The sequence below is a fragment of the Pteropus vampyrus genome, unplaced genomic scaffold, assembly GCF_000151845.1.
Source record: "Pteropus vampyrus isolate Shadow unplaced genomic scaffold, Pvam_2.0 Scaffold67, whole genome shotgun sequence".
In the NCBI taxonomy this organism is placed as follows: domain Eukaryota; kingdom Metazoa; phylum Chordata; class Mammalia; order Chiroptera; family Pteropodidae; genus Pteropus; species Pteropus vampyrus.
The window spans coordinates 5,441,771-5,455,646 of record NW_011888848.1 but is presented as its reverse complement, the minus strand read 5'-3'; the positions used below and the strand labels follow the sequence as shown (position 1 = coordinate 5,455,646).

Here is a 13,876-nt window from a genome sequence, read left to right as displayed (position 1 = left end):
AACCCAGGACCTTCTGCGTGTAAACCAGACGTGCTAACCACTACACTATGGAGCCACCTCACCTTCCACAGTTTTTCCACCAAAAAATTTTTTTTAAACATAGCAATCAAAATTAATTTACATATGTAGAATTCTTTTTAGTCTTTCTTTTTCACTTAGATCATATGCATTTTTCCATGCTATTACATAGTCTTCAAATTGGTTCTCTAGAGAGGATATGAACAAACTACTTTAAGCTCCCTTCTTACTGTTGGCAATATGCATGAGCTTCTGACAATGGTGAGCACAACATGAGAAAGTAAGGTAGGAAGACACAGTCTGTCAGATACTATAGTTCAGAATCTTGCGTCTTTACTGTTAAACAAAGGAATATACACAAAGAGAAAGCAGACTGACACAAAGTATTCTGTCATGATACCCAAGGTACATTTCAAAACTGAATGCAGCCTAAAAAGTATTTTGGCTACCACAGTTATGAGTAAAATCTAATAGATCTAATTATTTTAAAAAAGTTTCCTTTATATGAGAATAATCTTACTAATTACAAAGCTTAAAGTTTCTGTTGAACTAATATATGTTCACTGCAGCACTATTTACAATAGCCAAGAAATGGAAGCAACCTAAGTGTCCATCAACAGATTAGAGATTTGATAAAGAAGATGTGGTACAATGGAATAGTACTTGGCCATAAAAAAAAAAAAAATCTTACCATTTGCAACAACATGGATGGACCAGAGGATATTATGTTAAGTGAAGTCAGTCAGACAGAGAAGATAAATACATATAACCTAACTTATATGTAGAATCTAAAGAACAAAATAAACAAAGAAAACAGAAACAGACTCATAGATACAGAGAACAAACTGATAATTGCCAGATGGGAGAGGAGTTGGGAGGCTGGGTGAAAAACGTGAAGGGATTAAGAAGTATAGATTGGTAGTTACATTATAGTCACGGGGATGTGAAGTACAGCATAGGGAATATAATCAATAATACTGTAATAACTATGCATAGCACCAGGTGGGTACTAGACTAATCGGGAGATCACTTTGTAAATCATATAAAATGTCTAACCATTATGCTGTACACATAAAACTAATATAAAATAATACTGAATATCAACTCTAATTGAAAAAAAATTTTTTTTCCATTGAGACACACTAGATAAATTGCATTTCCAAAGAGACACGTCAAGCAAGATTGCAAATGGTGATTCATGACAAACCCACTAATGGAGGTCTCTGGTGACCAGATGAACAGAGGGGGCCCTGGAAAGTCCCAGACCCACATCTTTATCTACATGGGGGTTCTGGCATGAACATCACATAAGACCAAGATTATCTCAGCTTTCTATCTCAGATTTCAGGATCTCTGATGGATAGAATGCTTCAGAGAATCCCTGAAGGCCCATTTATTGAAATGGATGCTTCCAGCATGAACTTAATACTACAGGATCCAGCTGGGTCAGGTTGATATCAAAAAGGTTATAAAGTAATGGATGAACTTTGAGGACATTATGCTAAGTGAAATATAAGTCAGTCACAAAAAGAAAATACTGCATAATTCTGCATATATGACGTACCTAGAGTAGTCAAACTAATAGAGACAGAAAGTGGAATGTGGTTACTAGGGTTTGGAGACAGCAGGACAGGGAGTTGTTGTTTGATGGGTTTGCAAGATAAAAAGAATTCTGGAGATTAATGGCATAGCAATGTGAATTTACTTAACACTACTATTCACTTAAAAATGGTTAAGATGGTAAACTGTATGCTATATATAATTTATCACAATTAAAAAAACAAATATATATGTGACTATACTATTCCATGCTAATTATGAAAGATTATTTCATCAGTCTTCTACTGTTGTTTTAAATTCCTATAGTAAATATTCTGGCTTAAATAATCTTAAGCATAATTTTATAAAAAAGATACTATAAAAAGGTACTATAAAAAATTCTGTTGATTATATAAGGTATTTATGAAGAGTAGAAATGTATAATAAATGAATCTATTGTATAAAATCCTCCAGTTTGAACTGAATTGTGTCCTCTCAAAATTCACGTTGAAGCTCTAACCCTCAGTGTAACTTTGGAGATAGAGCAGTCAAGGAGGGTAATTAAGGTTAAATGAGGTGATAAGGGTGGGACCCTGATCCCACAGGACTGGTGTCCTTTAAGAGGAAGAGACACCAGAACTCTGTCTCTCTGAAAGTGCACAGAAGAAAGGTCATGTAAGGACACAGAAAAAAGATACCGTGTGCATTCCAGAGAGACTGCTCCGGTAACAGAATTGTCAGGTATCTTAATCTTGGACTTCTAGACTCCACAACTGGAGAAAAGACATATGTTGCTTTAGCTATCCAGTCGTGATATTTTGTTATGGCAGACTATAATATACCTCCCTTAAAAAAAATTAGCATCCTAGACTTTCCTGTTACACAGTTATTCTCCTAAATCTCAGGAAAAAAATAAAACCATACTACAAAGACTTAAGCACCTAAAAGTATGGCCCAAGACCTAGAAATAGACATAAACATTGATTTTATAGTAAACTCTAAACAAGTTCAGTATATAAAATCTGACATAAATATTTGAGCCATAATTAATAATCACTCAATCTTGCTTACATTCCTAGAATTTAGAGGGGCTTTTAAAGATGGTTAAAGTATGTCAGGCCTCAGAAAATATCCGTTCAAAGTTTGAACTACTAATTTTTGCTTTTTCCTTTTTAGATTTGTTGTAAGCAGTTATATTTTAAGTTATTTCAAAGATATTAGAGTGAAGTTTATGAATTATTGCTAGTTATTACCACTGTGAGTAATAAATAAGATTGAGATTACTACTGTGTACTTAAGTGTTTGAGGTTAAGGAGAAAGCTCATTATAAATATATGAAAATGCTGAACAGAAACACTCTTTACCTCTTCCTGAAATTCATCCTTAATTTCTCCTATGTTTTCCTCTACGTGCATAGTCTTGGAAGTTTCCTCAGAATTTTTCATTTTCAGTGTGTTAATAGTTTCTTGGTGTTGCTTCAAAGACTCAAGAGCATTTCGTAATTGTTCTTGGGTGTCTATGTTCTTTGTCAGAGAAATACAAAACCATTTCCATTAGAATAAGGTGAAACAATGAAATTAATTTTATAGTTTCTATGTGATCATAAATAATAAAAGATGGCTCCTATAATGTTTTTAAAGAGCCTCTCTGAGTTTTCAAAGTTTAATCAGTCAAAACCTTACCATGTTTACAGTATCCTGAATGTCACTTTGGAGTTGGTCTCTCTCAATTTGCAGGCTCTCCTGGAGTTGTTTTAGGTCATCTTTTTCTTGAGTTAAGGTTCTTACTTCTTCTAAGGTTTGTTGAAGCTTCTCAGTAATCAATGTTTTTTCCCTTTCTACAGTTTGCAACCTGGAATCTCTACTTTCTAATTGTTCCTTCAGCTTTTCCACTTCATTTAACCATTCTTGACTCTCAGTGGTTTTCTGTTGAAGTTCCTGGGTTTTATGAGAAAGCTTTAAAATAAGAAAAGTAAATGTGAAAAGCAGAACATTCTATGGCATTTTTATGGAAGGCAAGCCCCAGAAGACAAAGATCATTTCCCTAGAGGGCGTCTTGTACCAACCTCCACCTTTAAAGCATCGAAAGTTAAACCAAGTTTTTGAGTTTCTTTACAGAGGTTTTCTATTTCCTGATTTATTCTTGCATTCTCCTCAAGGACCATGTTATACTTTTGCTCAAATTCAATATGATGATTTTTAAAATTCTGGAATTCTTGTTCGGTGCTTTTATAATTTATCTGGATAGTTGCTAGGTCATCTTTAGTTTTCTCAATATCTTTAAGTAAATCTTGAATTCTACTCTCCTTATAAACTACGTCAGAAAACAATTTGTCTTTTTCTGATGTTATTAGATATAGCTCTTCAGATTTATCATTTATCTATGGAAAAAAGAAAGCTTAGCTATATTAGCAATATATAATCTATTGAAGCAGTGTTCAGGAAAAAAAAACCCCTTTTCTGTAAAAAAAAAAGACATTGAAATTAAGCAAAGATTTGACTGAGGAAAGGCAATATTATTATCACATCTCTATAATAATACATTATCCTGTTTTAACTTTACTTTCAAAATAAGAGTTATTTGCTTAAAAATTTGTTTACCTCTTTCCTTAGCATTTCTACTTCTGAGGGTAAAGATTTCAATTCTGAGAGCAAATTAACTTCTTTGTGCAAAGCTTCATTTACTTCAATTTCTTTGTTCAGTTCTTTCTGGAGATTTGTAATTTTTCTTTCCAATTCCAAATTACAGAGTAAATCTAGGAAATTTTTGGTAAATTGAACAGCTTGCAGTTATTAAGTCAATCTAAATTACAGTTAGACTTTTAATCAGATCATATATAATTTATTTAAAAAAGAGCCAATACTAGTAAACAGCTAATCTAATTGTTAATACATAGTTTTTTTAAAAAGTATGTTTCAGGTGTACAACGTTATAATTTGACATCTGTATACACTACAAAGTGATTGCCCCCCAAAAGTTTAGTTACTATCCATCGCTATACATGTTACTAGTTTCTGAATCACCTTTTTCAAGAATCAGGTCCAATTTACTTGGGAAGTAATTTTTAAACCCTTATGAATTGAAGTCCATGGAAACATTTATAAATAGTGATACAAATGATATTCAGAGTTAATATGAAACTATTAAAAAAAAAAACGGAGAATAATGGAATTTTAATCACTGGAATATAGTTGCAAAATCTTTTAGGTACATTTCTACAGAAAGTCAGATTTGCAGAAGTAAGTCTAAAATTACAAAATACCTTTTGGAACTTTGCCATCTATAAGGGAGGTGAGTTTCGTTATTTCATTATAAGAAGATTGTAATTCTTTCATTAGATCAACTTTCATTTTCTCTTTTGCCTCCAACTGGCTTTGATATACTTGATTATCATTTTCCATTTGCTTGCATATACTTTCAAGTTCTTTCTATTAAGAGAAACACTGCAAATTCACAAAAATATACTGATCATTACAACTGCTTAATTATAAATATTACAAAAATCACTTACCATTTTCTCTTTCAGCTCCAGATTTTCACTTCTAAGAAAGGCTGATTCTCTTTTGGAATCCAGGGCTACTGTTTCAGCATCAACCAAAGACTGTTTCATTTGTTTAAGGTCGTTAGTGTTTTCCTACATACATGACAAAAAAGAATTAGTGAAATCTAACTTTCTTAGAGTTGAAAAAGGTTAACACTTTGTTGTTCAACTAGCCTGCTAAAGTTTCTTATGTATTTTTAAGTTATTCTCTCCAAAACACAATAGGTGAGTAGCTAATAGTTAAAATTAAGGATATTAAATCATAAATTGCAAAGAAAAACAAATAATCCAATAGAAAAATAGATAGAAGATATAAATAGGCAACTCAGAGAATAGGAAGTGCAAATGATTGATAAATATATGAAAAAAATAAGAAGTCCCATTTTTAGAGAGAAGCAGCATTTTAACATGACTTTAGCTTACATGAATTTATATATCCTTGGTAAAATATTAATGCATGCATGAATGAATGAGATGAAAAGAGTAAGAACTAAACAAAAATTTTAAAAATTATAAATAGACACTTCAGTATTATATCAAAGCGCCTTTCTTACCCATGGTCTCAGAACAGCGAGAATACTTTTTATTTTATTTCATTCTATTTATGTATTTATTTATGTATTTATTTATGTATTTATTTATGTATGTATGTATGTATGTATGTATGTATGTATTTATTTATTTATTTTTAAGTGAGAATACTTTTTAAAAGACTCATTTGTCATTAATAGAAAGTAACAAAAAGTACTCGGAAAAACTCAAAAGAACGACAGAAACTAATACTAAAAAGATTCGAGCTAGACACTGTTGCCTTTTTAAAATGAGTGTTAAAACTACAATCAAACTGATACTTTCTTGAAGTAATCAGGTGGATTGAGGCAAATAGAAAAAAAAACAAACAACTTCACCATGAGATTCAATGTTATTTAATACCATGATTTTATACTGACTAGTCATTTAGAGCTACAGTTTCTGAAAAATAGTCACCAAACTGTTAAAATAGTTACTTAAATTATGAGAACGCTTTAATATTGATGAAATGACATTAATGACATTTATGAAGTCATGCTCAATTATGTATGGTATGTTTTATAGTTCTACATCTTATCATTAACAACGTTAAGTGCTCACCTGATATTGACAACTCATTTCTGCCTGCATTTGTATAAAACAATTGAAAAAAATTAAAAACTTTTTTGAATTTCTAATTTTAAATGGAAGCTAATCCCTAACTTACATTCATTCAAGGGATAATATCCTCACTCTCTATGAATAATTCTTTATCATAAAATGGCAATGTTCCTAATATAGTCCCTCTCTCCCAGGGTTATTGACAAGATTAAATAAAATACTGGATATAAAACAATTAGGACAATGCCCAGCACACTGTAGGCTCAATATAAGCATTTGCTATGATGATTGTATACCAGAAATAACAATATGATCACATAACAAAAAAAACCCCTGATTTTTACCAATGAGTATGACAAGTCCATTTTCATACTTTCTGACTTCTGAGACTCTATGTATTTCTGTAGCTCTTTAATCTGTTCTTCCTTCTCTCTAAGAAGATCTACTTTTGAACTGAGTTCATTCTAAAAGAATCAAAGGAGAGTAAAACATAATTGAACTGGATCTGAATTCTAAGGAAGTAAAAAGAACTTACATTTGACAGTTTATATTGGTAGACAGTAAAATTCAAAAAGTTGACATTTAAAAAATATAATTCCTTTTATTTTCTAAAATCATGTTCAATTACATATATTTTATAGTTCTAATTCCTTATCAGAAATACCAACATAAATGCTCACCTCAAGATCTTGATTATACACTTCTGCATGCTTAACTAAATTCTTTAAGTTCGAAATTTCATGAATTAGTTGCATCTGTAAGAGCATGTGAACAGGCAACAGAGCAAACCAAAAGTTAATAAAGCAAAAAAAAAAAATATTGAATCACCCAACACAGTAAGGGACTGAGAGATCAATTATTCAAGCTACTGTAACAGAACACCTCATTATTTAAAAGTATACAAAAACCCAAAACCAAACCCAATCAACCAAACGAAAAATCCCCAACCCACAAAGCATGCAAACAAGAAAAAAACCCCTCAGCATTGACACAGATAACAGTTGTGTCATCTGTTAATAAAGCTAAAATAATGTTAAAAAGCAAATTAATATGCACCATTTGGAAGAGATAGTGGTAATCAAACTTTTAAAAAGCATATTTTTAATAGATTTTTGTTTTGGGTAAGTTAAGTGAAGAAATATATCTATCCTATAAGATGTTTTTCTTCTCATAAATTATTCATTTGGCTTACACTGGCATACTTTTTTAAGAGTTGTAATTTGGAATTTATGCTTGGATTAAGGTAGTTTCATGGTGTCTTTACAATATTCTTACTGTTCACCAAAGCTACAGAGATATGCATGAGATTACCAACAATTACTTTATTGGTTTATTTTATAGGAAATATTGGAAATATGTTTTTGCTTCATCTTGTTCAACCGTCTAAAAGTATAAATACTTAAAGATACAAATATTTCTATTAAAGTTTTCTTTCTACCAAAATATTTGTAGCATTAAATATTTGAATTACCAGTAAGTTCTGTGTTCAAATTAAGTAAACAACAATTTACCAAAGATAAACATATTTTCCCTTAGAATTAATCTTCATAATCAGATGAGTTCTTAAAGAGTAAAAGCAAATTCTAATAGAATGTAAGGGACTTACAAAAATAGTATCTTATTTAAATAATATTTTCTGGATGTTTAATTCAGTCTACTTGTTTTAGATTTCAGACTAGTGATAGTTTTGACATTCTTATTTTAGGTCAGTGTCATTCGATAGAAATAATGTGAGTAATATTTGTAATTTAAAATTTTTTAGTAGCCACATTAAGTAAAAACACATAGAATTTTAACATATTTACTCTGACCTATCCAAAATATTTCTTCATGTAATTGATATTAAAAATTAATGAAAGTTTACATTTTTTTCATACTTAAGTCAATTCAGATTGTGCTCATTTTAAGAGTTCAGATGCCACATGTGCTTAGTGGCTAGTCTAAATTGTTCAGAAAAGTTTTAGACATTTGTATTGGTTCTCATTTAAATGGGCTCTTTCACCTTTTCTTCCCTGTTTCTAACTTTTGTGCAAGAAAATCACATTTACCAATAAGGAAGAACCAAGTAACCAATCTTAATTTTAAAAAACATTGAGAAAGAAAAGAGCACGTCATTTTAAGTATTGGAAACAAAAAAGATTAAATGACTTTTATAAAGATCTTAGTGTAATCTTCCAATGATGTATTAAGATGCTGAGCATAAAGAGAAAGTATATGATAAGGTCAAAAGTTAATCCTTTGCTATGTAAGGAAATATAACAGATTTCAACTGTAATGTGCAGCAGGAGAGATAAAATATTTAACTTCTTAAGACAAAAATCTGCAAGTTGTGAAAATTATAAAATTAAATAGATCAAGTTAAAATAGGTAGAGGACTATTCTCTCAGCATGATACTTGACATTGTTTATTCCTCCTTCTAAAATTATTGTTTAAACATATTACTACATTCCCACTTGAAAATGATCCACAACTTTGGTGATTTTTGATGAAACCCTTAGGCAAATCAAGGAACACATGTCTTAAGGCCATAATTTGACTTTAACTCCTTTTTTGTTAAACTGTCCCCCAAAATGTACATTTTGGAAGATATTTTACTGTATCCATATAGACTTATGTTTTTAGTTTAACATGCAATGACTACTGTAAAGCTGGTTTTGAACAGAGTAAGCTTTTATTACTTAATCTTTTAGGTTACCTTACAGAATTGAGAATTTCAATTTGTATTCAAATAAAACTAAACAGAATAGTATTAATTTCCCCCTTGACTGTTATTTTGTTATCTTTTTGTGTATGATTCAATTCAGTGAGCTTCAGTTTTTATTAATACATAAATGATTTAAGATAAAATTAGAGAAATTATTGCTGCATTTATGCCTAAAGTTAATTTTATGTGATATTATTTATAATGAGAAATATACAAAAACTTAGATGAAATTTTGGAGTTAGAAAGGACTTTGGCAAGTACCTGGTCTAACCTCAAGGGTGGAGACATACAGGAAGTAGCCCCGAGAGGGTTGAGGTTCAACAACTTGCTCAAGACCTGGCCGTTAATACACACCCAGTTCGAATCTGTGGTGAGCTCCTCAGCAGGAAACTAGGGCTTAAATCCAGGCAATATGGCTCCAGGGCCCATGCTCTTAACCGTGACATTAGACCACCCCTTCTCAATAAAACCCAGTTTTATTGATTGAAGTCCAATATTCTTTTCATGATATTTGGCATTTCGTTAATATACAAATTTTACAACAAGCTTAATGAAACTCTGGAGGACTTCAGATTTTTGCCTCTCAGGATATAATGCCTATGAAATATAGGAGTAACTTAAAATTGTAGGTACAATGGAAATAACTCTTGGTCCAGAATCCTTTTCCTTTTAAAAAGGAAGAGGGTGAGAAACTGAACAATGATACTGAGGAAAAAGGATTGTGTACCTTTGGGCTACGTGTATAGAAATCTGAAATGCATATCTGCAAACTAACTCGTATTTTAACTACGCTAAAACACTGGCTCTTATTTTTAGGGGATTCGTGAGTCACCTCACAAATCTGATACCAGTTATGGATTTTTGTCCTAGAAAAATGAATACACTTTCAAAAATTTTGCAAAATAATTCATAGTGTCTATGAACTCTATGTTATGGGCTCCCTGCACTAAGAAATTTCTTGAATCTTTTGGACAATTTCTGAGTCCCGAAAGCCTCATAGTTTCTGGATTAGGTTCTCTTAACATGAAGCCTAATATTATAGACTTAGAAAATTTAAGTGATCTGTTTCATTTCTAAAAATTCCATTAAAACTATTTAGTATTAGTTATACTAATTTTCACAATAACTCTCTTATATGGAAAAAGAAATGTGCAAATTTAGCTTCTGAAGCTATTCTAATAATGTTCTAACTATTTAGGAATATACTTTCTAAGGAAAACAAAATCCATTAATATGTAGTATCATACATAAAACATTCAACTAGATATTGAAATTTCTTCAATACAAATCCGTCAATAGGCAGATTCGCTAAACCTTCCCAAAGATGTTTTTAATTTTTTCTTCTTGTGCATAAGCACAAGTGAAACAAATATGATTTAACTATTTTAAAAACAATACAAATAATTTCTTAAATTCTCTAAATTCTGTATGCATGTGGAAAAATGATTGGATCCTCAATCTCAATCTTACAAATAAACATCTTTAAGAGAATATTTTTTACAAAAGTGTCGTTTTAGTTAAGTTTCACATTTCGTATCTTTACCTCTTGATCTTTTTCTGCTTTTCTTTCTAGAGCCTCAAATTCATCCAAATCATCCTTTTCTTTTAGCTTCAATTCCATTTCTTCATTTTCTCGTCTCAGTTTTTCATAGTCTAATACCAGATTATCATAGCTAGCACGAAGTGAATTCAACTCACTTTCTAAGTTTTCCTATTGTAAACAGAACCAGATTTTCCAGTTAGAATTCAAATCATATATTTCTTTTGTTTCCTTAACAAAAATTTAAATTAGTCAAATAATTAATTTAACTTTGAATTGTTTGGTAGTTTAAACTATTCTCTTTTTCAATATTATCCTAATGGTCTACCTTGATCCAGAGTTAAATAAAGCATTTGCATTTTGGTAAACTAGCTAACAGAAGAAGACTATTTTGAAATGGGTAAAAAAACAAAACAAAACAAAACATAAACAAATGCTCTGCGTGTGCTTGACTGAAAAAGTTCAATCAGGAGTAGGAGGTAGGAAGCATTGTGGCAAGGCCATTTCTCCACAGGTCCTTAAGCTCCTTAGTAATAAAGCTAATAATTTATTTCTCTACCTGTCCGACTGCTGTTGTATTTCTCAGATGGCTCTGAATTGAGGAAGTGAAATAGTGGTATTATTTATTGATCTCTAAAACTGTAATGGCTGCTAGGTTTTACCACACTCAACAGAGACCTGTTTCTGTTTTCTATACTATTATGAGAAAAAGATAAACTATGAGTTAAAAAAATATATCAAACAAAAACTAACACAGGAGTTTTCCAAAAATAATAAACTTCTAGAGTATGTTTTAGGGACACAAAAGCACTTTATCTATAATACTTAATTATAACTAATTATAGTAGTTAGCTAATAATAATAATAATTCGCAAGAATTACTTTAATTTTATTACAAAACTAAATTTTGGAATAAATTTTCTTTAATGCTTTATTATAAAAACACACATATTTCTTTGAACATTAGCAGACTGGAAAGTAAACATGGAATCTAAATTTACTAAGGCACTCACTATAGGATTCCTTATTTCTAATGCTATGATGAGATCACATAAAATATGTTTACTTTTATTTTTCATTACTATTTGGCAATTTTATCCCTCCCTGATCTATCATTCTACTATATGCCTGAGAATTTTGACTTTTAATATCAGCCCTTTTTACTCTCAGGAGACTGCCCCCCCCAAAAAAACAGGAAAAAAAAAAAAATGGATACCAAGATCTTCTGGTAGAGAACCGGAAGCAAAGGTTTACCTATTACCACACACTTGTTTTATAAAGTTTTTAGATTCCCTCTAAATGGCATGGTTATCAGCTGGGACTGTAACAAGCTGGGGAAGCCTTAATTAGAACCAAAACTGTTACTGAAATTAAGTCAGAGCTAGTAATATGCTACAACAGTAAATAGCAATAATAAATGCATTTTAAAAAGAGTAAAAGGATGCTTTGTAAAATACATTTAAGTTACCTGACTTAGTAGCTTCGTTGCTGGATTCCACTCTGTCTCAGTGACTGCATCAAGAGTGTTACTGAAAACATCAGCTTCTGAACAAACAGCTGTAATTAGGGGGAAAAGAAATTTATCCATAAACATGTTGTTAAGTTTCCCAAAACTCAAATTAAAGTCTATTTTAAAAATTCTGATCAGAGGTAATAAGTTGACTTAGCAAATATGTGCTCACAGTATGACTGCCAAGAATACACGAACAACAGACACAATCATTTACATTGTTGTGTGAATTAAGATCACTGGCTAGATACAGTGATAAAATATAAGATCCTTAATACAATATAGGTAAAAAAGACAAATTCTGAATTTGAGATTTGATCACTGTAAGTAGATTTAAAACGTCCTCACAAAATATTTAAAATTTGAAGACATAATTTTGAAAGTTTCCTGTGTAAATGCTACCCTTTCAAGATTAGCAAAGTTTAAGGCAGATGTTATATGGATACTAGTTTAACTGGATAATGATTAGACCAAACACAAACAATAAAAATATGTCTTATGTATTTTAATGACAGTGTATCATTCTTAAAAGATAACTTCATGAATGTTCACTTTCTTAAGTTATTATTTAATTTCTTATTATAATTTCTTAAATTATTTTTTATCATTATCTCCATTGTAATCACATCTAAAATATAGACATTTTACTTAAATGTGTTTATCACATAAACTGAGTTATAAGTAAAGTCTCCCTTTGTAGGGATGATTTCATAATTAAAAATAGTTAAAAAGGCACTTACATTCATCAATTTCTCCTACTATAGTTACAGCAGCCTTATGTCTCTTCATTGTTATATTCGCTGGCATATTAAATTCATTTACGTAGTTTGAGTCCATTTTGTTAATTTTGCCAGGGCACCAAGTGACTCTTCGTTTTATTTTAGCCTAAAGATGAAAAAAAAAATCTAACTTACCTCATCCAGATCTGGGCTCAAACATACTAAAACGAGAGAACAAGTTTCTATCTTTAAGAACGACTGAGGATGTGAGGGCGATCTGGCTGCGACATCTGTCACCCCATTGATCGCCAGGTTGATTTGGCTGATCTGGCCGGCTAGGCAGGTGTCCCCTTCCTCCCTCACCACTCCATGCGTGTCCCTCCCGAAGCTGCGCGCTCGGTGGAAGAGGACAACCTTCCCCGATAGAGCTGAGGACTGGTCTTTGGTCAAGGGTATTTAGCTGCGCTCCCCTGCTAGAACCTCCAAACAAGCTCTCAAGAAAGACTGACTTGGCAGTATTCTTATTAAGCCTAGTTTATCAGTCTAAGGACACACTGAGATAAGAAAACATTCTTTAGCTTTTCAAATCAATATCTAAACCCATAATAAACTGATAAAACCATTTAAACTTCATTTTTTATTTGAATCTTTACTTATAAGCTTTTCTGGGACTTAACTGAAAAGAAATTGGTTAACTCATAATCCGTAAAGCGATCTGGTGTTATGTAGAAGGGGCAGCTGCCGCCTCCAACACAATCGCTAGCAAAAGCACTTTAGGGGACCTGGCTTTAACCAGAAAGGAACAAACGGGAAGCCCGTCTGAATTTCCTTCAGCAAGTAAATCTTTCGCAGGGCCCTTCACAATGTCAACTCTCTTCCAATTTGGTAAAGCTAATGTCTCCACCAGTGCTCCGAATCTCATTCGTTCCTTTCCCCCTTGGGATCTTGCTCCCTCAGTTATCTGTTCATCTGTCATCTTCGCTAGGCTCCTTCCTTTCAGCTTTACGAATGTTCAAGCCTCTGTTTCCTTTTGATTTTTTAAAAGACAAACTCTTGATTTCTTACTTCTACCTACCATTTTCTCTCCTATCCACTAACCATTCCACTGCACTGCCTCTCAAGATTACCTGAATAATGCAGATATATCTCTGTGTAACTGCATGCTTTCATGCC

General features: G+C 31.6%; 1 protein-coding gene across 10 annotated transcripts in view; it reads right to left on the bottom strand.

Annotated features, from left to right (window-relative positions):
* Nucleotides 1–13,876, bottom strand: part of CENPE (centromere protein E) — a 68,221-nt gene that overhangs the window by 35,521 nt on the left and 18,824 nt on the right. For 6 of the 10 annotated variants that reach the window (XM_023531377.1, XM_023531380.1, XM_023531386.1 and 3 more), the window contains 10 exons: nt 11,943–12,031; nt 10,478–10,645; nt 6,910–6,984; nt 6,574–6,693; nt 5,069–5,191; nt 4,820–4,985; nt 4,158–4,312; nt 3,623–3,937; nt 3,240–3,512; nt 2,922–3,080 (listed from right to left, as the gene is read on the bottom strand). In XM_023531377.1, the coding sequence (XP_023387145.1) occupies nt 2,922–3,080; nt 3,240–3,512; nt 3,623–3,937; nt 4,158–4,312; nt 4,820–4,985; nt 5,069–5,191; nt 6,574–6,693; nt 6,910–6,984; nt 10,478–10,645; nt 11,943–12,031 (1,643 nt within the window). Of the gene's footprint in view, nt 1–2,921; nt 3,081–3,239; nt 3,513–3,622; nt 3,938–4,157; nt 4,313–4,819; nt 4,986–5,068; nt 5,192–6,573; nt 6,694–6,909; nt 6,985–10,477; nt 10,646–11,942; nt 12,032–12,724; nt 12,891–13,876 lie in introns of those variants that run through there. The other 4 variants (XM_023531379.1, XM_023531383.1, XM_023531385.1 and 1 more) reach the window with 3 other exon arrangements.